We start from the raw sequence: 21,133 nt of genomic DNA on the forward strand, positions 1-21,133 counted from the left end.
CTGTGCCCTACCATCTGGCACCCAACCTGGGCTCCAGTACCAAGCCTAGTACCAATACTCAGGACTTGGGGCTGCATGATGTGGTCGGTGCAGAAGAAGAGGAAGAAGGCCACTGCCAATGCAGGCCGCTCCTCCCCAGACAAAGCTGTGTTGGGGCCAAGTGGCTTGGCATTGCAGGATGATTTTAGAGCTTACCAGGAGCTATTGGAAAGGGTGGCTTCTAAGCTGGAAGTGGAGGTGCTTAAAGAGTCCTCGCACAGCCTGATCAACATCTTGGCTGCAGCGGCCTCGTCAAAGGTGGCCCTACCCCTCAATGAGGCTATTATGGGTCCAGTCAGGTCCCTATGGCAGACCCCATCCTCTCTGCTCCCCCACTTCAAAAGGAGTAGAGAAAAGTACTATGTTCCCGTCAAGTAGTATGGATACCTATATTCCTACCCCCCTCCCGGATCCCTTGTGGTTGCAGCGGCCAATGAAAGAGAAAGGAAAGGGCTGCAAGGCGTGACCCCTCCCTCCCCCCCAAAAAATCTAAAGGCCTCAAAGAAACTGGACCTGTTTGGTAAAAAGATTTATGCCACTGGTGGGTTACAACTCCACATCTCCAACCAGAAAGGCCTTACTTGGGTGGTACAACTATAACTTCTGGGACTCCATGTCAAAATTCAAGGACTTGCTGCTGCAGGAGTCCGGACAGGAATTCTCTGCTCTGGTGGAGAAAGGGAAGGTGCAGCTGACATGGCTGCTAGCACGCAAAGGTGCTCTTGGCTCCAGTCCTCAGGACTACCACCAGAGGTTCTGCAGTCCATTGAGGACCTTCCGTTTGAGGGAACTTCCCTCTTCGAGCAGACAGATGCAAATTTCCGTGGCCTGAAAGATTCTAGAGCCACCATCAGGTCCCTGGGCTTCTATGCCCCAGCACCTTAGGGAAAGCACTTAAGACCTCTGCACCTGGTCTGCTTCTTGGCTCTACCGCCTCGCCAAGGCCTGTTTAAGAAATGGGCAGAGGTTACGAGCACATGCAACTGCCATCTTCCACCTCAGCCTCGTTACCAGGCTCACACAGATATCCAGGAGGCCCCAAGCAGAATTTTTTTTGAAGGGGCACTTGAGGGTGTTCTATCAGTTCCCATACCAGATCCTGCCCTCCCCTGCCACCCCCCACCTTGTTTTCAGATGACTCTCCTATTTCAGCCTAGTGTGGTCCCTCATCAGATCAGACCATTGGGGGCTGAGAACAGTGGAAGAAGATTGCAGGTCCCCTCCACAATCTTCCTCAGCGGGCCCTACGCAGTTGCCTCTCAGGCAGCCCGAGTCATCAAAGCACTCATTTTGACTAGACACTCGAGATCAATATCGCAATCCCCCCTGCACTAGATGCAGCTACCCCCATTTTCCAACCACCTTTCTTATTTCCTGGATACCTGGACCCAGATCATCTAAGACTGCTGGGTTTTCAGCACAATAGAACTGGGTTACACCATCCAGTTCCTGTCCATCCCGTCTTTCCATCCTCCCTCCCCGTCCTTCCTCAGAGACCCTTCTCGTGAGCGCCTGTTGGAGTAAGAAGTCCAATCCCTTCTTCAGGTGGGAGCTGTGAAGGAGGTTCCCTTTCACTTGAGAGGAAAGGGGTTCTGTTCCTGTTACTTCCTAATTCCAAAAGCCAAAGCGGATCTAAAGACTCATTTGGCCTTGACTACTGCAACATTCAGATAGTCCATTTAAAATGCTACTGCTAAGATCTTCCTGACTCTTTGTTCTGACCACAGCACCCCTCTCTTGAATCCCTCCTCTGGCTCCTTTTTCTCCTCTCCAACTCACATAAGCTTCTTGTCTACCTTTGCAATGTAGTCTCATCCTACGTAGCTGATTGACCATCCCCTTCCATTGCCCTGGCCGCGTTCCCAGCCTTTACCACCCACCAGTCAACCTTCCCCGTAAGCACCTTTATGCTACCCACATTGCCCTTTATGCATGGAGGAACAGCTCCCTGACACTATCCATACAGCCCTCCTTAGGCTAACCTTTGCCATGATGACTGTGTTATTGTCTGCCCATCAGCAGGCAAAGATGTTATGACTGTCCCTCTCCTCCTCCTTTTTCCTGCTCCATTACTCTAATTTCCCCACTATTGCCATTCTTCTCTGCCCATTAAAAACACAAAAACCTGTCACTAACAAAGCTGAGCCAGTTCTTCATCGAATGTATTTGCTTGTAGGTTTTTGTGAGGGAAGGAGGGCAAGGAGAGATCCAAGGCACCCCTGGTTTGTGTAATGTACTTGACCTACGGAAGCAACAACTGTGTGTGTGACACCCTTTAGTGTCCCAGAGCCCTACCTTTCATCTGCTTGTGTCTTTCTCAGATTGTAAGACCTCGGGTCAGGAATTGCCTCTTATCTATGTGTGTACAGTGCCCAGTAGTACCATGGGGCTCCAGTCCCAGTTAGGCCTTTGGGTGCTACCACAGTGTAAATGTGTACTGCTGCTACCAGCATCTAATTAGATGGACTGTTATAGAATTTTACTCACTGTGGGTAAATTATTTAAGTTCCTTGGAAAAGGGCCAGATCCTTGTGTTTGACTGAAATAAGTCATGGAATATGAAGTCATCTCTCCTCTCTGGGGATTGTTAAAATCATTAAAGTCAATGAAATATAAAAATGAGAACATGCTGTTTTTCAAATTTTATTCTGAAGAGGCCTCAGATGAGTCTAGCTCTTATCTCAGCTTCTGCTCTTGTCTGTTTCATACACTGAGAACATACAGGGATTTCCAGAAGCAAACACATCCAACTTCATGGATATTTCTTAACGTTTGTGAAACAATTTTTTTTTATTCTTTATATTTTAAAGATTTGAAATGTTCCATGCTGGGGGACACACACCCCAGCCCAGCCCACCTCACCTCCTTGCCATTAGTCTCCTGCATCTGCGACTTTCTTTCTGGGAGACATGTTTCTGGGTGATAATGGGTTATGGGAACAGTGTTGGTAAAAACAAAAACGTGACTTGCTGCTTTGTTCACATTTGTGTGTGTGTCTGCACAGGATCTGTCTGCCACTTTAACACAGAACTTCGTCATTCTGCATTCATCTTTTCAATAAATAGCCTCTGTCTTTTAAGAACTGCCAACTCTGGGTGTGAGTAGCGTTGCTGTGGCTCTTTGTGAATCCAAGGTAACCTGCAGAAGCCAAATTGCTGCTAAGTACTTCTATGAAGAGGGAGCCAAAAGCACCATGCACTTGTTCTAATTGTAGGTGCTTCCTGCCCTCTGGTGTCAGCCACTATTTGTTATAGAATGTCCACATGATTTTAGAAGCAGATTTTGGTGCCCTTGACATGCTGTTGTTTTTTAACTCCTAAACGCTTCTTGTTTCTTTTTGTTCTAGTCGCTAGAAGAAGTGTGTGACCTATTGCATGCTGCACCATTCCAGAATATATTGCCAAGGGTTCATGTCAAAGGTATGGGCTGGACAAGCATTTTTCCTCCAGCAGTATTACCCCTGATGTTGCTTCCTTGTTGGTGAATTCATCATTGTGACACTTTTTCTTTACACAAGCGCTATTCATTTGCAACGACCGCAAATTCCTGAGTATCTGCAAGCCTGAAAATGTTACAGTACACAGAATAGCAGGAGGCCTACGCCTGTTAACCAGGGCTCCCTGGGGTGAGGTGATCAAGAACGCCCTGTGCAGCACACTGGTGATATGCCCACCGCTGCCTCATCCCCACTTGGTCATGAGGTTGGAGAATGCTGGACTTGTTATGAGGTCCCATCCTTCATATCAGCTTTGGCTTGTAGGCGTTCACAATAAACTTGGGGATGGGGAGGTTTAGGGCTGGATCCTGCAAGGTGCTGAGTACTGTCTCTCTGATCCAGCAAAGCGCAACCACACGTATGGTTGCCACAGACTTTTCACATGCTTAAATGCTTTGCTGAATTGCCTTGCAGGATTTGTTCCTTCCAGTCTAACTTCTCTCCTCCCCTTCCTGACTGCTAGAAGGTGAGCTGCTTCTGTTCCTCCATTTTATCCTTCTACCACCTTTTTTTTGGTCTTCCTCTTTTCCTAATTCTGCCCCACTACCAGCAGCAGTAGATCTATCTGTGCCTCTGCTCATAGGATTCACATAAATAACAAAGTGAAAGAGCCTTATCAGATTTATTGCAGTTACACAGATCCATGTAGACAGCCACCAGACTAACCAGTTTATTGCAAATTTTATTCACCCACTCACCAGAGAACATTTCCTACTCACCAGTGGTGAGGGTTTGGGGTTGTGTTTTTTAACCTTTCCATACCTAAAATACCTTCATTATAACCCCATCCTCTGGAGGCAAGTATTTTGCATATGATAAGGGTGATTTTAATAGTCTTAGTATGTGTGGGAGTCAAAGTATGTTAGAGACAGCGTAAGAGCCTTATTTTGAGGGCAGAAACTAGTTAATAACAAACTGAGTTTCACTACTAGTTTTTGCCTGTATAGTTAATTTCTTTAAACTCAAATGTATAGTGTAACATTGTTAAAGGAATAAACCTGTCAATGGATACTGTGCATCGAATAAAATGCATACTGAAGAAAAAGCAAGCCATTTTGAATGAAATTACCTGTCAAAGGAATAATTTACATACACAACTCCTACTGTGACAAAAATAAACTGTAATAAAAACACAAATTTCTGTACCGCAATTTTCATTGTTTATAAAGTGAAGTCACCTAACTTTAAAGGAAATGTGGGGTTTTTTTTCTTTCAGAGGGTGAAAGACTTGATGCTAAAATGAAAAGACTAGAATCAAAATATGCTCCACTCCATCTTGTTCCTCTGATTGAAAGATTAGGAACACCCCAGGTAATGTCTTACATTTTTTGCCCCATACATTTTATGCAGAAATATAAGTGCATAAGAAACTTGAGACCCTGACAATATTAGTAGCCATGTCAGAATTACAAATGTCACACAAAAATTGTTCACACAGCAGGGCCTCTAGTAAATCCATGGATTCAGTAAAGTTGGTCAGCAGCTTGTGTGCACAGGTGGCTTATTGTCTGAATGTTTGGGACAGTGCAGAAGTGACATTTTAGGTTTTGGGAGAGGATTAAAGTGTTAATTTCCATGTACACAATTGTGATATAATGTGTAAAGCAAAGGATTTGCAGCCAAGGGGCTTCCAGTTCAAATTCCACCAAAAGCAACTGATTTGCTCTGTGACCTTTTAAAAAAGTCATTTGTTCTCTTGTGATTCAGTGAACAAATTGGATAAAATCAGAACCTTTTTGGAAACCAACTGTTCTATTTGCTCTGAGCTTTCCTGGAAAATGAATTACCAACAGAGAACATTCTTCCTCCTCCATGCCTTGTCAGTGAGCTGCTCTTACTGTCCAGAGGCTGTTCTCCTCTGTGTCCTTGAAGAGTGTGTTTCATTCCCTATTTGCTTCAACAGCTGATAAACTGTGCTTGAGAGAGAGGAATTTGGGGGGCCAAAAGGGAATGTTGTCAAGTATAGAGTTCAGACTACTTTTAGCACCATGGGTAAAGTTAGGTGAGCTGTGCTGAGCAAGCAACCCGGTTCCTACCGTGGAGAGCTTACAGTGGGAGGGCACAAGCTGGTACAATAGAGCAAGTATTGATTATAAATCTCAGTTTACTACAGGTGTACAGATCACTTCATGCTCTCTTTGAAGCACATCAGCCTCTGATAGCAGCAGGCCAGGGAGTCAGTAGTAAGTGAGGGAGGGGCCATTATCTGGGGCTGCCAGCAGACAACTGAACACGCCAATTTTTATCTTCTGACTCATTTAAGTTAAAAACAACCTTGCAAACCATGGCGCAGTACAGCAGCAGCTGACCTTTCCACTCAGCTAGCCTTTAAAAGCTTCTCTTCCGTTGAGTGGGTGAAAAAATTAACCCAGATATTTCATGGTGGTTATTTTCTGGCTTCCATCTTTCACTTGACACCAAGAGAATTCATGAACGTAGTAAAACCTAAAAGCACTGGTTCAAAAAGAAAAGTCAAAACTAGTGACCCAGCTAGTAATACTACTTTTGTTTAAACAACCCATTCTGAGTTCACTCGAATGCATCTGCTCCAAGGCGAAGTGCAGAACTGGAATCGGGGCACGCAGGTAAACTATGTCCACACAGCAAATTAAAACCCACGGCTTGCCCATGCCAGCCGACTCGGGCTCGCAGGGCTTGGGCTGCAGGGCTGTTTCACTGCTGTGTAGACTTCTGGGTGGGAGAGTCCCAGAGCTTGGGCTCCACCTTGGGCTCCACCCTGAGCCCAGAAGTCTACACAGCTATTAAACTGTCCTACAGCCTGAGCCCCGCAAGCTGGCTGGCACAGGCAAGCCACGGGTTTTTCTTTGCTATGTTTTTAGATCACCCTAATACATCTTTGTCCTGCACTAATATAAGGCTTTCAGACAGAAACCACACCTCCCCCATAACTAATCTGAAATGCTGTTTCATTCACTTTTTATTTCCTCCTCTCAATCTTAGCAAATTGCAATAGCAAGGGAAGGAGATTTGCTGACCAAGGAACGCCTCTGCTGTGGCCTATCCATGTTTGAGGTCATCTTGACCAGGATTCGGACCTTCCTGGATGACCCAATCTGGCGTGGACCCCTTCCCAGCAATGGCGTGATGCATGTGGATGAATGTGTGGAGTTTCACCGTCTCTGGAGTGCGATGCAGTTTGTGTACTGCATTCCTGTGGGAACACATGAGTTTACTGTGGAGTATGTATCGTAGGCTGCCAATTATGCACTTGTTTGCAACAGTACTTCATTGTATTTCCCAGCTAGAAATGGGGATACAAAACATAATGCTGGTGTTCCTATTTCTGAGATAGTTCAGTGAGACAAGCATAGAACAAAGAACAAGGGACTGAGAGTGCCTGTTAGCACAGGAACACATATTAATTGTATCTTTTAAAAATCATGTCTTTTAAATACGTTGGTACATAATAAAAGGTCCCATAAGGAAGAGATCCTAGCATACATCTCTCAACACCAGTGATGCTTATCCCACTACAGTTGCTGAATTTAAGTAAAATAACTTTTATAAATAATTTATCAGGTACTTGCTTATTTTCTGTGGGTTAGCAGCAGGAATGAGCATTCAGAAGTTAGTGTCCTGCAATCTTCAGTTCTTTAGTTTTTAGCATTATGTTTCTCAGTTTTCAGAAGGAAAGATTGAGCTATAATTTGCCTGTCACTGGCCAGGTGTTGATGGCAAGTCATAGGACATTGCTTCCCTTAATCCACAAAGACCAAATAAATGTGATGGTGTGGCACTGTCAGTTTGTTCTGTTGATTAATGTGACAGTAGCACTGCTGCAGAGTAATATTTTTGGAAGAACTCAAAATTGGATAAAGATTTTTAGCATTTCTAGTGCTTGCAGTTTCTAAACATTGTTAATTAAATAGAAAATGATCCTAAAAGACAGGGTTTTAAACCTCAGCCTGGAAAACACCTTACGCATAGTTTTTTAGACTCCTATTTTTTGAAGAGAAAATGTCTAGTGACTCAGTATTTCATGCTAACTGGTTCTTAGGAGTTTTAGGTGAAATACACAATTTTCATAGACTTCATATTCTATTACAGACAGTGCTTTGGAGATGGGCTGCACTGGGCTGGCTGTATGATCATTGTGCTTTTGGGACAGCAGCGTCGCTTTGATGTGTTGGATTTCTGCTACCATTTACTTAAAGTACAAAAGCATGATGGCAAAGATGAGGTCATCAAGAATGTGGTATGTTGAAAACATTGGGTTTGTACACATTGCAATGACTTGTATGAAAAAACTGGAATTATTTGCCTGTGGCTGCATGGTATCTGTAACCATCACTGTTTAAAGTGGAGTCAAAGCCCAAGATTATGCCGTACAGCATTTGCTAGTAGCACCCTATGTTAGGGTTAGGATTTTAATTGAACCAACCTTTACCTTTCATTGTGACATGGGATTTTCTTACATTTAATGAAACAGATGGTGCCATCTAGATGCACATACGTACCTTTAGAACAGGGCTAGTCCTACTGAAGTTCTAATCTCTATGTCCAAGGCCTATTTCTGGAATTCTGATAAGCAAAGTAGATCTTTAAAAACAAAATTTTAAGTGGACTTTTGCATCTACCACTGGTTGGGAAACATTCATAACTTACCCAGACCAGACTCCACCATTGGGGTGGACTTAAGAGAGTTGGCACTGTTTCCTCCTTCCATTACATAAGGTGGCCATACTGGGTCAGAGCACTGGTCCATCCAGCCCTGTAGCGAGGCGGTGGGATATCCCACAGCCCCACTGCAGGACGAACCTTTCCCAACCCCGCTGTGGGCGGGGCCACTGGGGCCTGCGCCTGCCCCTCAGAGGTCACGGCGCAGACCCGGAAGTACAAAAGCTGACCTGCAGAACTCAGTGGACCCCCAGCTCCCGCAATGGCCAGAGGCCTTCGGCCCCTGCTCGCCGACGCTTACGCCCGGCCAGCTGAGCCTGCCCCGCGCTCGCTACCCTGAGGAGGAGTGGCCGAGCCTGCCCTGCGCCAGTTACCCCGAACTGGCCTGGCCGGGACCACCCCACTCCAGCTACCCGGAGGAAGAGCCGAGTCTGGCCCGTGCCAGCGACCCCGAGGAGGACTGGCCGGGACCGCCCCGCTCCAGCTACCCCGAGGACCCGCTGAGCCCACCCATGAACACTTACCCCGGGGAGCCGATGGTGGCTGAACCCTCTGCTGATACCACGACGACTCAGGTACTCGATAAGGGGGAGAGTGGAAGTGGCCCGGGGGCGGCCGACCCCAGTCTGGCTGCAACACTGCCAGAACCAGTGTCAGTGTGTTGAGGCTTGGATCCCCACTGACAGCAGCGACTCCACGCCGCTGCTAGGGCCCCGGGCCGGGACGCAGTGGAGTGAGAGGGCCTGTGTCCCCCGCTGCCACCCAACTCTTGGGTGGCAGGCTCCCCTTTTCCCCTGCTCTGAGGCCGAAAGCCACCTATTGACTTGCTGTGTTTGCTGCCCCGCCCTGACCTAAGGGCCGGGCCTAGAACTGTTACTGCTCAGCCCTGTCTAAGGGCCAGGGCCTATTGACTTACTATGCTTGCTGCTCAGCCCTGCCTAAGGACCCGAGCGTAATGGCTCACGTTGGTTGTTGCCCCGCCCTGACCAGGGCCCGGGCTTAAGGCTACTGACAGCGAGGCGTTGGGATATCCCACAGCCCCGCTGCGGGACAAACCGCAGCCATGCCGCGTCACACATGGTACCAGAAGTGGGGACTTCTGCCCAGAATGTGGGCACAAGCCCTTGACCCCTGTGAGAAAGGGGCTGGGGGGAAGCGAACGCCCCCCCCGAGTCATGGATCTGTCCCAGCTCTTGGCCTTTTTGACAGAGAGCCAGGAGCGACAGCAGGCGGCCAAGCTGCAGCAGCAGCAGGAGCAGCAGGCCGCCCAGCTCCAGCAGCAACAACAGCTGGTCGAACAGCTAGGAGCCCAGCAGCAACAGCTGGTCCAGGATTTGACCACCCAGCACCAGGACTTCCAGCGAAAATGCTTACAGCAGTTCGCGATGGCGCTGTCCCGACCTGGAGACCCCCAGCCGGGAGGCCCGGAGGGGACCCATTGGCTAAACCTGCCTGTAAGGCTAACCAAGATGGGCCCACTAGACGACCCCGAGGCCTTCCTCGTGAAATTCGAAAGGGTGGCCCAGGTCGCCAGGTGCGCCCCTGACCAGTGGGCCACCCTCCTGGCCTCTTACTTGACTGGAACGGCACAATCCGCATATCAGGGTTTATCGATAGAGCAGGAACTATACCTGGGTGAAGGTGGCAATTTTGGACGCTCTGGACGTCAGCCCCGAAACCTTTCACCAGCCATTCCGGAGTCTCGCCTACAACGCTGGCGCCTGGCCCCGGCTGGTGGCGCAGCAGCTGAGACCTATGCAAGAGATGGCTACAGCTGGACCGGCGGAGCCCCGAAGAGTTCCTGGAACAGGTTATTTTGGAGCAGTTCCTCCACATCCTCCCGCCGTGGGGAAGGGCCTGGGTTCTCCGGCACCAGCCCCCCAACAGTGGCCACTGCCGTCGCCCTCATGGAAAACTTCCTTGCGAGGGAAAATCCACCCGGACCGGGGACGCGAGACCGTCCTCCAGGGCTCGAGCGCCCCAACTCCGAGCGACAGGCGAACACCAGCACTGACCCGCGGACACCCCCGTGGAGTCAGGAACCCCGGGCTCGGCGGCCCGATGGGCCCCCCTCGGCAAACTCCTGCAGGCACCGGACCTGGAACTGGCCGCGCCCTGCGGAGCCCTGCTGCGAGCCCGAAAGGTGGTGCGAACTGACCGGGACGACCCGAAATTGGGCCCTGTTTCTCCTGCAGGAGGCAGGGGCACCTTCAGCGGGACTGCCCAGAGATGGATTGCAGCTTTGGGCACGTCTGCACTGGCGAGAACTGCACCCAAGGGCCACAGACCACTAAAATCACTGTGCCCGTAACCATCGGGGACTGCCAGACGCGAGCCCTGATTGACTCGGGCTGCAGACAGACTCTTGTCCGCCAGAACCTCGGCGTCCCTGAAGAACCCCGCCTGGGAACTGTACGCTTGCAGTGTATTCATGGCGACGTCCGACTTCACGCAAGCGCCCGGGTTCCTCTTACCGTGGGGGGATTCACACGAACCCTCGTGGTCCGTCTGGCCCCACGGCTCGCTTACCCCGTGATCCTCGGGTGGGACTGGCCGGAATTTGTGGGTATCCTGCGGGCCCACACCCGGAAGAACCCTGAGGTCACCCCCTTCTTCGAAGGGGACCGCCCCGAGGATCCGGCTGAAGAGGCAAGGCCAGAGAGCCAGGACGTCTCGTCAGGGGACCCCCTGCCGATGCCCGTTGATAACCCCGCGATCGACACAGATTTTTGCCGGGACCAGTGGGAGGACCCCACCCTGGGCCGGGCATATGAGCAGCTCGTGGCGGTCGACGGCACCCTTCTTGATCCCGCCCAGGCCAGAAGCTGGCCCCACTTCGAGCTGCGGCACGACCATCTCTATCGGGTGGATCAGGACTCCTGCACTGGGGAACTACAAACTCAACTGTTGGTGCCTCAGTGCCACCGACGGGTGGTAATGAGGCTTGCCCACAACGTCCCAGCAGCCGGGCACCTAGGCCAGGAAAAGACCCTTGCCCAGATCTTGTCCCGGTTTTTCTGACCCGGGGTGCATCAGGAGGTGCAGAACTATTGCAACTCCTGTCCGGCATGCCAGCTGGTGGCCCGCTCCCGGACGGCCCCAGCCCCCCCTCATACCCATGCCCATCGTGGAGACGCCATTTGAGCGGGTGGCGATAGATGGACTTGGTAGGACCCCTCCCGAGAAGCCGGGCTGGGTTTCTCTACATCTTCGTCATCACGGACTATGCCACCCGCTTCCCTGAAGCTGTCCCGCTCCGGAGCATCACAGCGAGAGCCATTGCCGACAAACTGGTCAAGGTCTTTGCCCGGATAGGCCTGCCCCGGGAAATCCTTACTGACCAGGGTACCAACTTTACTTCCCAGCTGCTGCGGCAGATCTGTGGACTCCTCGGGATCAATCAGCTACGCACCTCAGTGTACCACCCACCAACCGACGGCCTGGTGGAGCAGTTTAACTGCACCCTGAAAGACATGCTGCGCAAGTTCTCACCCGAGGACCTGCGTCGGTGGGACCAGTTGATCCCACTGCTGCTCCTGGCCGTCCGGGAGGTACCCCAAGCCTCCACCAAATTCTTCCCCTTGAGTTGTTGTATGGTCGGCGACCGAGGGGGCTCCTGGACCTCATGAGGGAGACCTGGGAGCAGACCCCATCACCCACACAAGGCCTTCTCCAATATGTCCTTCAGCTTCAGGGCCGCCTGGCCCGAGCCGGAACCCTCGCTCAGGAAAACTTGGAGGCGGCACAGGAAGCCCAGGCCTTGACCTATAACCGAGGGGCCCAGGCTCGCGAGTTTCAACCGGGGGACCAGGTGTTGCTCCTCCTGCCCTCCAACGAGTACAAGCTACTGGCCCGGTGGCAGGGGCCGTACGAGGTAGTTCGGAGGGTCGGGCTGGTCACCTATGAGATTAACCAGCCCGACCCTCGGAGGAAGACCCAGAGGTATCATATTAACCTCTTGAAACCCTGGCAGGAGCGCGAAGGCCTCCTGATCGACCCCTGCCCACCCGAGCCGGAATTAGGACCCCGGGCTGCCCCGCCCGAGGACCCCACAACATTGCAGCTCGGGGAGTCACTCACGGACGAGCAACGAAAACAGACCGGATGCCTCCTACACGCCTTCCGTAAGACATTTACCGCCTAGCCGGGCTACACGACCCTGGAACATCATACCATCCAGACTGAACCGGGAGTCGTAATCCGAGGGGCGGCTAGACCCTTACCTTATCGGATGCACCAGGTCATCGAGGAGGAAGTTCGGGCGATGCTAGAGCTGGGCGTTATTGAGTCGTCACAGAGTGAGTGGCACAGCCCCGTAGTCCTAGTTCCTAAACCAGACGGCACCTAGCGCTTCTGCATCAACTTCCGCCGCGTCAACTCTATCTTGAAGTTGGACACGTAGACAAGCTGCTAGATCGCTTAGGCAAGGCCCGCTTCCTTACGACCCTCGGCCTAAGCAAGGGATACTGGCAAATCCCCCTTGAGCCCACGTCCTGGGAGAAGACCGCCTTTGCCACAGCCTCAGGCCTCTATCAGTTCACTCGGATGCCCTTCGGCCTCCATGGGGCCCTGGCCACGTTTCAGCGACTCATGGATCGCCTCCTTCACCCCCATCATGAGTACGCAGCCGCGTATCTGGACGATGTTGTCATCTACAGCAACCGCTCGGAGAACCACCTGGAGCAAGTGGCAGCAGTCCTGCGGTCCCTACGAACCACGAGCTTGACTGCCAACTCGAAGAAGTGCCGTATCGGGTGGCAGGAGACGACCTACCTAGGATATACTATTGGGAACGGACAGGTGAGGCTGCTTGTGGGGAAGGTCCAAGCCTTAGCCGCCTGCCCACCCCCCACTATGAAGCGTCAGGTGCGCCAATTACTAGGACTGGCGGGCTACTACCGGAGGTTTATCCCCGCCTTTGCCTCCATCACGGCCCCATTAACAGGACTCCTGACTAAGAACAGCCCCCAACGGGTGGAGTGGACCCTGGAGTGCGACCAAGTCTTCCGGGCCCTCAAGGATTGCCTTTGCCACGAACCCATCTTATACAGCCCGGACTTTTCCCGAGGGTTCGTCCTCCAAATGGAGGCCTCAGAAGTAGGCCTGGGAGCGGTCCTGTCCCAGGAGGTGGATGGGGAGGAGCACCCTGTTTTATACCTTAGCTGGAAATTGTTTCCGCCTGAACGACACTACGCCGTGATCAAGGAAGCCCTGGTGGTAAAGTGGGCCTGTGACGCCCTGGATTATTACTTACTAGGGGCCCCCTTCGTACTTGTCACACACCACGCCGCGCTTCGATGGTTGGCTCAAATGAAGAACAATTCTATGCGGCTCACACGATGGACCTACAGCCGTATGTGTTTACCGTCCACTGCAGCGCCGGAAAGGACCATGCTAACACGGACTTCCTGTCCTGCCTGGGGGACATGGATGGGGCTGGCCCTGACGACCAGGAGCCAGTCTTGAGGAGGAGGGTGTGTAGCAAGGCGGTGGGATATCCCACAGCCCCACTGCAGGACAAACCTTTCCCAACCCCACTGTGGGCGGGGCCACCGGGGCCTGCACCCGCCCCTCAGAGGTCACGGTGCAGACCCAGAAGTACAAAAGCTGACCTGCAGAACTCAGTGGACCCCCAGCTCCCGCAGCGGCCAGAGGCCTGCGGCCCCTGCTTGCTGATGCTCACGCCCAGCCAGCTGAGCTTGCCCCACGCTCAGTACCCTGAGGAGGAGTGGCCGAGCCTGCCCTGCACCAGTTACCCCGAGGCGGCCCGGCCGGGACCACCCTGCTCCAGCTACCCGGAGGAAGAACCGAGTCTGGCCCACGCCAGCAACCTCGAGGAGAACTGGCCAGGACCGCCCCGCTCCAGCGACCCCAAGGACCCGCTGAGCCCACCCATGAACACTTACCCTGAGGAGCCGATGGTGGTTGACCCCTCTGCTAACACGACGACTCAGGTACTCGATAAGGGGGAGAGTGGAAGTGGCCCGGGGGCAGCCGACCCCAGTCTGGCTGCAACACTGCCAGAACCAGTGTCAGTGTGTTGAGGCTTGGATCCCCACTGACAGCAGCGACTCCACACCGCTGCTAGGGCCCCAGGCCGGGACGCAGTGGAGTGGGAGGGCCTGTGTCCCCTCCGCCACCCAACTCTTGGGTGGCAGGCTCCCCCTTTTCCCCTGCTTTGAGGAGGCCGAAAGCCACCTATTGACTTGCTGTGTTTGCTGCCCCACCCTGACCTAAGGGCCAGGCCTGGAACTGTTACTGCTCAGCCCTGCCTAAGGGCCTGAGCCTATTGACTTACTGTGCTTGCTGCTCAGCCCTGCCTAAGGGCCCGAGCATAGTGGCTCACGTTGGTTGTTGCCCCGCCCTGACCAGGGCCCGGGCTTAAGGCTACTGACAGTGAGGCGGTGGGATATCCCACAGCCCCGCTGCAGGACAAACCGCGGCCGCATCATGTCACAAGCCCCCAGTATCCTTCTTTTGGCAGTGGCGAATGCCAGGTGTCCCAGAGGGGATGAACAGAACAGGTAATCATTGAGTGATACATCCCATCACCCATTTCAAGCTTCTGGCAAACAGAGACTAGGGCCACCATCCCTGCCCATCCTGGCTAATAACCATTGATGGACCTATTCTCCAGGAACTTTAGTTCTTTTTTGAACCCTGTTATAATCTTGGTCTTCACAACATCCTCTGGCAAAGAGTTCCAGATGTTGACTGTACATTGTGTGAAGAAATACTTCCGTTCGTTTGTTTGAAATCTGCTGCCTATTAGTTTAGTGATCCCTAGTTTTTATTATGAGTAAATAACACTTTATTTACTTTCTCCACATCAGTCATGGTTTCATGGACCTCTATCATATCCACCCCCCACCCCAGTCATCTCTTTTCCAAGCTGTAAAGTCCCAGTCTTATTAATCTCTCCTTATATGGAAGCTGTCTCTTTTCTGTGCTTTTTCCAGTTCCAATACATCATTTTTGACATAGGGCAACCCAATCTGCATGCAGTATAGAAGATGTGGGCATACCATGGATTTATATAGAGGCAATATGATAGTTTGTCTTATTATCTATCCCTTCCTTAATGATTCCCAACATTCTGCTTGCTTTTTTGCTGCCGCTGCACATTGCTTGGATGTTTTCGGAGAACTATCCACAATGACTCCAAGATCTCTTTCTTGTGTAGTAACAGCTAATTTAGACCCCATCGTTTTATATCTATATCTATATCTATATATGTGCATTACTTTGCATTTATCAACACAGAATTTCATTTGCTATTTTGTTGCCCAGTCACCTAGTTTTGTGAGATCCCTTTGTAATTCTTCGCAGTCTGCAGTGGACTTACCTATCTTGAATAGTTTTGAATCATCAATGAATTTTGCCACCTCACCGTTTGCCCCTTTTTCCAGATCATTTATGACTTTGTTGAATAGCACTGGTCCCAGTACAGACCCCGGGAGACACCACTATTTACCTCTCCCCATTCTGAAACTGACCATTTATTCCTACCCTTTGTTTTCTACCTTTTAACCAGTTACTGATCCAGGAGAGGACCTTCCCTCTTATCCCATGACAGCTTACTTTGCTTAGGAGCCTTTGGTGACGGGCCTTATCAAAGGCTTCCTGAAAATCTAAGTACACTATATCCACTGGATTCCCCCTTGTCCACCTGCTTGTTGATCCCCTCAAAGAATTCTAGTAGATTGGTGAGACCTGATTTCCTTTTACAAAAACCATGTTGACTCTTTCTCAGCAACTTGTATTAATCTCTGTGTGACAGTGACAATTCAGTTCTTTACTCTAGTTTCAACCAATTTGCCCGGTACTGAAGTTAGGCTGATTGGCCTGTAAATGTCAGGCTCGCCTGTGGAGCCTTTAATTAAAATTGGCAGTCATTTAAGGTGTCAAGAAACTTTGTCTCATACTTATAGCCAGAGTCAACCTGACTGGTTCATGGGGTGCTGAATTGGCAGAAGACTACTGGGTTGAGGCAGTTGCTCTCATTGGTTTTATCGAAGGCTGGTTCTGATTTTAATCTCAAAACTTCTTTTCTGAATGTATGTTTTTGACATTGCAGCCTTTGAAGAAAATGGTTGAGAGAATTCGCAAATTCCAGATCCTGAACAATGAGATAATTACTATTTTGGACAAGTACATGAAGTCTGGTGATGGAGAAGGTACACCAGTGGAACACGTGCGCTGCTTTCAACCTCCTATCCATCAGTCTCTGGCCAGCAACTGAGTGTGGAGATAGACCCTTGCTTTTTACTTTAGTGGCAGTACTTTTGCACCTAGTTAAGCTATAAGCTTAAGAGGAGAAAAACCCTTGTAAGGAATATACCCTAATCTGTATTTCAGTATTTCCTGTGCTTTTGAATGGTGGTGCTTTGACATTTTCAGTCTCCAAGCACAATAACTGTATACAGTCCATACTTATTTTTCTAGACTAAACTTTTATATACCTTGATAAAAAGCCTGCAATGTAAAAAAAAAAAAAAAAAAAAAAAAAAAGCTTATTGTCTTACAAACCCCTCTGCATCCCTTGCCTGATGTGATCATTTTAGACTGGATTGATTCAAACTGTTTTTCCCTCATCTGTCAAAATATTAGGGTGGTTAAAAAAAAATTTTTTTTGTAGAAACATTTTAAAAAAATTATGTATTAGAAAAGCATTAATTGCTTGCTTATTCTTTATAAAAAGAAGGTTCCTGCTGGTGCTTTGTGAATAATTTTTTAATCAGTTTTGATTTTTTTTCCTAGCAAAATTAATTGCATTGAGTGATTATGAAAATAAAGGCTAGTTCATTAAAATTCTCACTTTTTAAGCAAAGACTCTTTGGAGGTGGTTGATACTCAGAACTCTTACAGGAATCAGTTTAATGCAGTAGCACAGTGGTGGTGGTGGGGGGTCTGTTCACTCTTCCTTTTGAAAACTTGTATCATACAGAACTCACTTTCTCGTGTGAGGTTGTTAAAAATCAAAAAGTCGTCTTTCCAAATTGATAAGCAATCCCTGTTTAAAATGATCTTTTGAAAGGGATCCTTGCATACAGTGAACTGTTGTAGCCTATATCACCACGCTTAGATTTAATAATGAAAAGCATTACTGTCGGGGAGAAAAATTATATTATGTGACCCCTGCCTTAGTAAACATTTGTAAAACTTTTTTGGCAATTGTACAATCTGAATTAAAGCAACATGATTAAGCACACCCGGAAAGTGGTTAAGACCTGTTGCCGTCTGACTGGTGAACAATACAAGACTTAGGGGTGTTATGTCTGTCACATTTTATGGTCTCCACAAATACTCTTCCAACAGCTGTAACAGCATGTAAGATGTTCCTAGAGTGGCATGAATGGCTAAAGATCTATGTCTTGGATAGAGGTTACATCTGCAGTACATACCCAGCATGCTATAAGAACATCTTCTGAGGATACAACCCTTTACACCAATGATGGAGGAGAGCAAAACAAAGGGACAAAGTCAAATTCTAGTGCATCCTCTGCCTGGACTGCCTGCACAGCATGACCTATGCCCCTGCTTTCAAGTCCTGACTTCTGTGAAAAGCTGGGAGCCAGTAGGAATGAGTCCAGAAATGGTGTGGAAGCGATAGTGAGCTAGGCAGGGGGATAAGGCTAGTGGAACTTTCTTGAGTACTACTCCAGATCCTGTGGCTCAGGCAGTCAATTTTGAAGGCACGGTTGGTGGAGAAAGGCCAAACCACCTGCCTTTGAACTTGAGTCATGTTTACTCCAGCTGTGTCAGTTCCAAAAAAGGCAACGAGAAGACAGACATTGTTAGATGTGACAAGGTGAGGGATATGATATCTTTTGTTGGACCATCTTCTATTGGTGAGAAAGAGAGAGACAAGCTTTCAAGCTATACAGAGCTCTTCTTCAGGGTTATGCTATTAGAATCCCAGATCACACGTCAGATTTGTTGGATGCGTCCAACTCTGTCATGGGCCCTCTGGCTCAGCTCCAAAACCTGAGCCTGTTTCAGCTTCAACTTTGAGAATCAGTGGTATTTCATTGGATTTTGCACTATCCTGCTCTTCAGCTCCAACCTCTTCTCTGGTTCTGGGTCCCTCTTCAGATCTTATGTAGACCCTTACTTTAGTGGCAGATGTTCACTGTTTGGCTTCTGAGCAGTCTTCTGATCTGAATAAGAAATAGAGGATCTTGAGGAAAAGAGGCTAATGTTTGTCTTCACCTGAAAAAAGAAGAGCAAGAGATTATTAGTCTCTCCTCTGATCTGTCTAGACTTCGTCCTCCAAAGTCTCCATGAAAAGTTTTCTCCGTTTATTTCTCTCCACCCTCCAGGACCATTGCTCTCATCTGTGTGGTCCAGTGCAGAGCTGAGGCTGGATCCATGTTTAGAGGAGGATAGAAGAAGAGAACCTATTTTCTCCTAGTTCATGCCTCCTTTTGCTGCTGCTCCTCCTCCTCCTGTGGATTTGTTCCCAGATCCAAGTTGCTGGGGAGTAGCAGTCCTGAGCTCCATGATAGGGTGCTGCTACAGGAATTTTTAAGTTGTCATCCTTGTAGATGGAAAGAGGATGTTTCAGCTGTACTGAATCTGGCAGCTGAGAAATCCTTGGACCCAGTTCCACTAGATCCATTTGCATCTCAGGCAGTGGCACCTGATACTCTATCGGAAGAGGAAGATGAGGAGATTGTATGGTCTTGTTTGTAGTCTCTCTGGTGTTTTTGAACCTGATTTAATCACCAGATTAGCGTCTGCCTCTTCCCATTCCGAGGACACTCTACAGTTCCATGATCTGGTGGGTCACACAGCATCCATATTGAATTTACCTTCAGTAGCTGTGGAGGAGACCTCCCATCCTGTGTTTGACATTCTTGGGGATACCTTCAAGAGCAGGATATCCTTACCAATTCTCGATGGCCTGCTGCAGCCTGCGAGGCTGTTAAAAGGAAGGAGCTGACCAACTTTCAAGACAGACAAATTCTATCAGACACAAACCTGAGTGGTTTTTATATTTTCACACATCCTGAGCCTCACGCTCAATCTGTTCAGAGATGCTGAGGGAAGGAATCAAGGGGGACATCAAGTGCAATACCAATACCCATAATATGCAGTCTCATCTTGAAGTCCTGTTACAAGTAATCCACCGTCATTTACTCATCTATAATTCCTCTTATAGTTTTTCCATGCCTTAACAGCCAAAAACATTTGAGGCCTTTCATGGTTTCACCTACCCAGAGAAAAAGCAAGGCTCTGTCACCCATAGCTTAAGTATAAGGCCCTTCAGCTGTTGCTCTCCTTTTATCTTGGCTTTATCCTATGATTTCCCACCTTTTACTTCATTTTTTGTTGTGCTTTAGATCTGGAAAGAGAGAAGAAAAAAATCATGTAAAGGCATATGATACAAGAAGTGAGGCACAGGTTAAGCACTTCCAGAAAAAAGGAGCCAGTGAATTAGAGGAAAGGACTAGTGTCTTTAATTCAGCACTTGACTGACATGGAGCCATCAGATCTGTAAAGGGAGCCTACTGTGTAGCCTTCCATTTGTAAGGCAGAAGAAGAATGTACAATATTTACATTTCACAGAGACTGGGGTAAGTTCCTAGCTGCACGCTCTATGTGCAAATTACAAGAATAGAATTTGGTTCATTCCTCTCTGCCCCAATGAGAATTGAGCCCTGCTCTAAACTACAAAATTACTTTGATGTAACTATATCACTGAGGGGTGTAACTAATCCACACTGCCTGAGCGACATAGCATTGTCTACAGCAGTGCTTAGGTCAGTATAACTATGTTGGCAAGAGAGCTTCTCCTGCTGACAACTACTGCCTCTCTCGGAGGTGGAGTTATTACGCCAACAGGAGTGCTCTCCTGTTGGCTTAAAGCATCTTCACCAGAAGTGCTATGGGGCAAAGCTTTGCTGCTGTAAATTTGTAGGGTAGACATGCCCTGAGACTTACAAACAAGGCACTTAATATCTGTAAAGTGTAGTACACATTCTTGAGTCATAGCAAGTGAGGGTTGTAAGGCTTCAAACTGCACATTAAATTGTAAGTAGGAAACAAAGGGATACAGTCAATAACTAAAACCCTACCCAGCCACGGTGCTGTCAAAGTGCATTTTGGTGGGTATTTTTAATTAATTAACTGAATGTACCCCATTTATTAATACTTATGTAGATAAATATTTCAAACATTTCAATTCAGCTACAATTGGTGAAAATATTATCTTGGTTTATTGCTTGTCCAGTAATGCTCAAACTTTAAAGGGGTTACTACAGGCATTTGATTATCTTACTTTTTTTCCATGAACGTAATAGGCTCCAAACAAACAATCTACTTTTCAACTGTCATACTTGTAGACACAGTTTTGGTCTGTAAAGTAAGTTTCCATTTAAGCTACTTTGAATGAGAGTTATTCAGCAGTACTTGATCTTGTTTTCCTCCTAATCAGGAGTGTCCCACTTGATAGCAGTTTGAGCATTGGCCTGCTAAAGCCAGGGTTGTGAGTTCAATCCTTGAGGAGGTCACTTAGGGATCTGGGACAAAAATCTGTCTGGGGATTGGTCCTGCTTGGAGCAGGGCGTTGGACTAGATGATGACCTGAGGTCCCTTCCAATCCTGATATTCTATAGCACTATTAATATTTAAGTGATTAGCAAGTTATTTCCAAGGGACCAAGAGCTCCAAATAGGGAAAACAGGGACATGCTGCATTCCAGAGTTAGATATGGAATAACTTTATAAAACAAAACTATTTCATAACAAAATATACACAGAATCAAGTATTGATATTGCCTATGATGGGAAATGTGTTCCTTGTAGCAAGCAGCTTTGTGTCTTATCAGAACCATCCCTGAATTCTTAGGAAGTCCATGGTGTTTCCCCAAGAGGTTGGAACTATTTTTTAACAAAGTTTGTTCATCTTTATTACCTGCCCACTAAAACTACAGTAATGCACACTCCTTGGAAAAGG

General features: G+C 48.7%; 1 protein-coding gene across 7 annotated transcripts in view; it reads left to right on the forward strand.

The window, feature by feature from the left end:
* Positions 1-16,902, forward strand: part of CYFIP1 (cytoplasmic FMR1 interacting protein 1) — a 143,939-nt gene extending 127,037 nt beyond the window's left edge. For all 7 annotated transcript variants that reach the window (XM_050919327.1, XM_050919307.1, XM_050919297.1 and 4 more), the window contains 5 exons: positions 3,386-3,458; positions 4,752-4,846; positions 6,497-6,735; positions 7,604-7,751; positions 16,251-16,902. In XM_050919327.1, coding sequence (XP_050775284.1) covers positions 3,386-3,458; positions 4,752-4,846; positions 6,497-6,735; positions 7,604-7,751; positions 16,251-16,415 — 720 coding nt within the window. In that variant the 3' untranslated portion in view covers positions 16,416-16,902. The remainder of the gene's footprint in view (positions 1-3,385; positions 3,459-4,751; positions 4,847-6,496; positions 6,736-7,603; positions 7,752-16,250) is intronic.
* The last annotated feature ends 4,231 nt before the right edge of the window (positions 16,903-21,133 follow it).

The sequence above is a fragment of the Gopherus flavomarginatus genome, chromosome 1 (genome assembly GCF_025201925.1).
Source record: "Gopherus flavomarginatus isolate rGopFla2 chromosome 1, rGopFla2.mat.asm, whole genome shotgun sequence".
NCBI classification, from domain to species: Eukaryota; Metazoa; Chordata; order Testudines; family Testudinidae; genus Gopherus; species Gopherus flavomarginatus.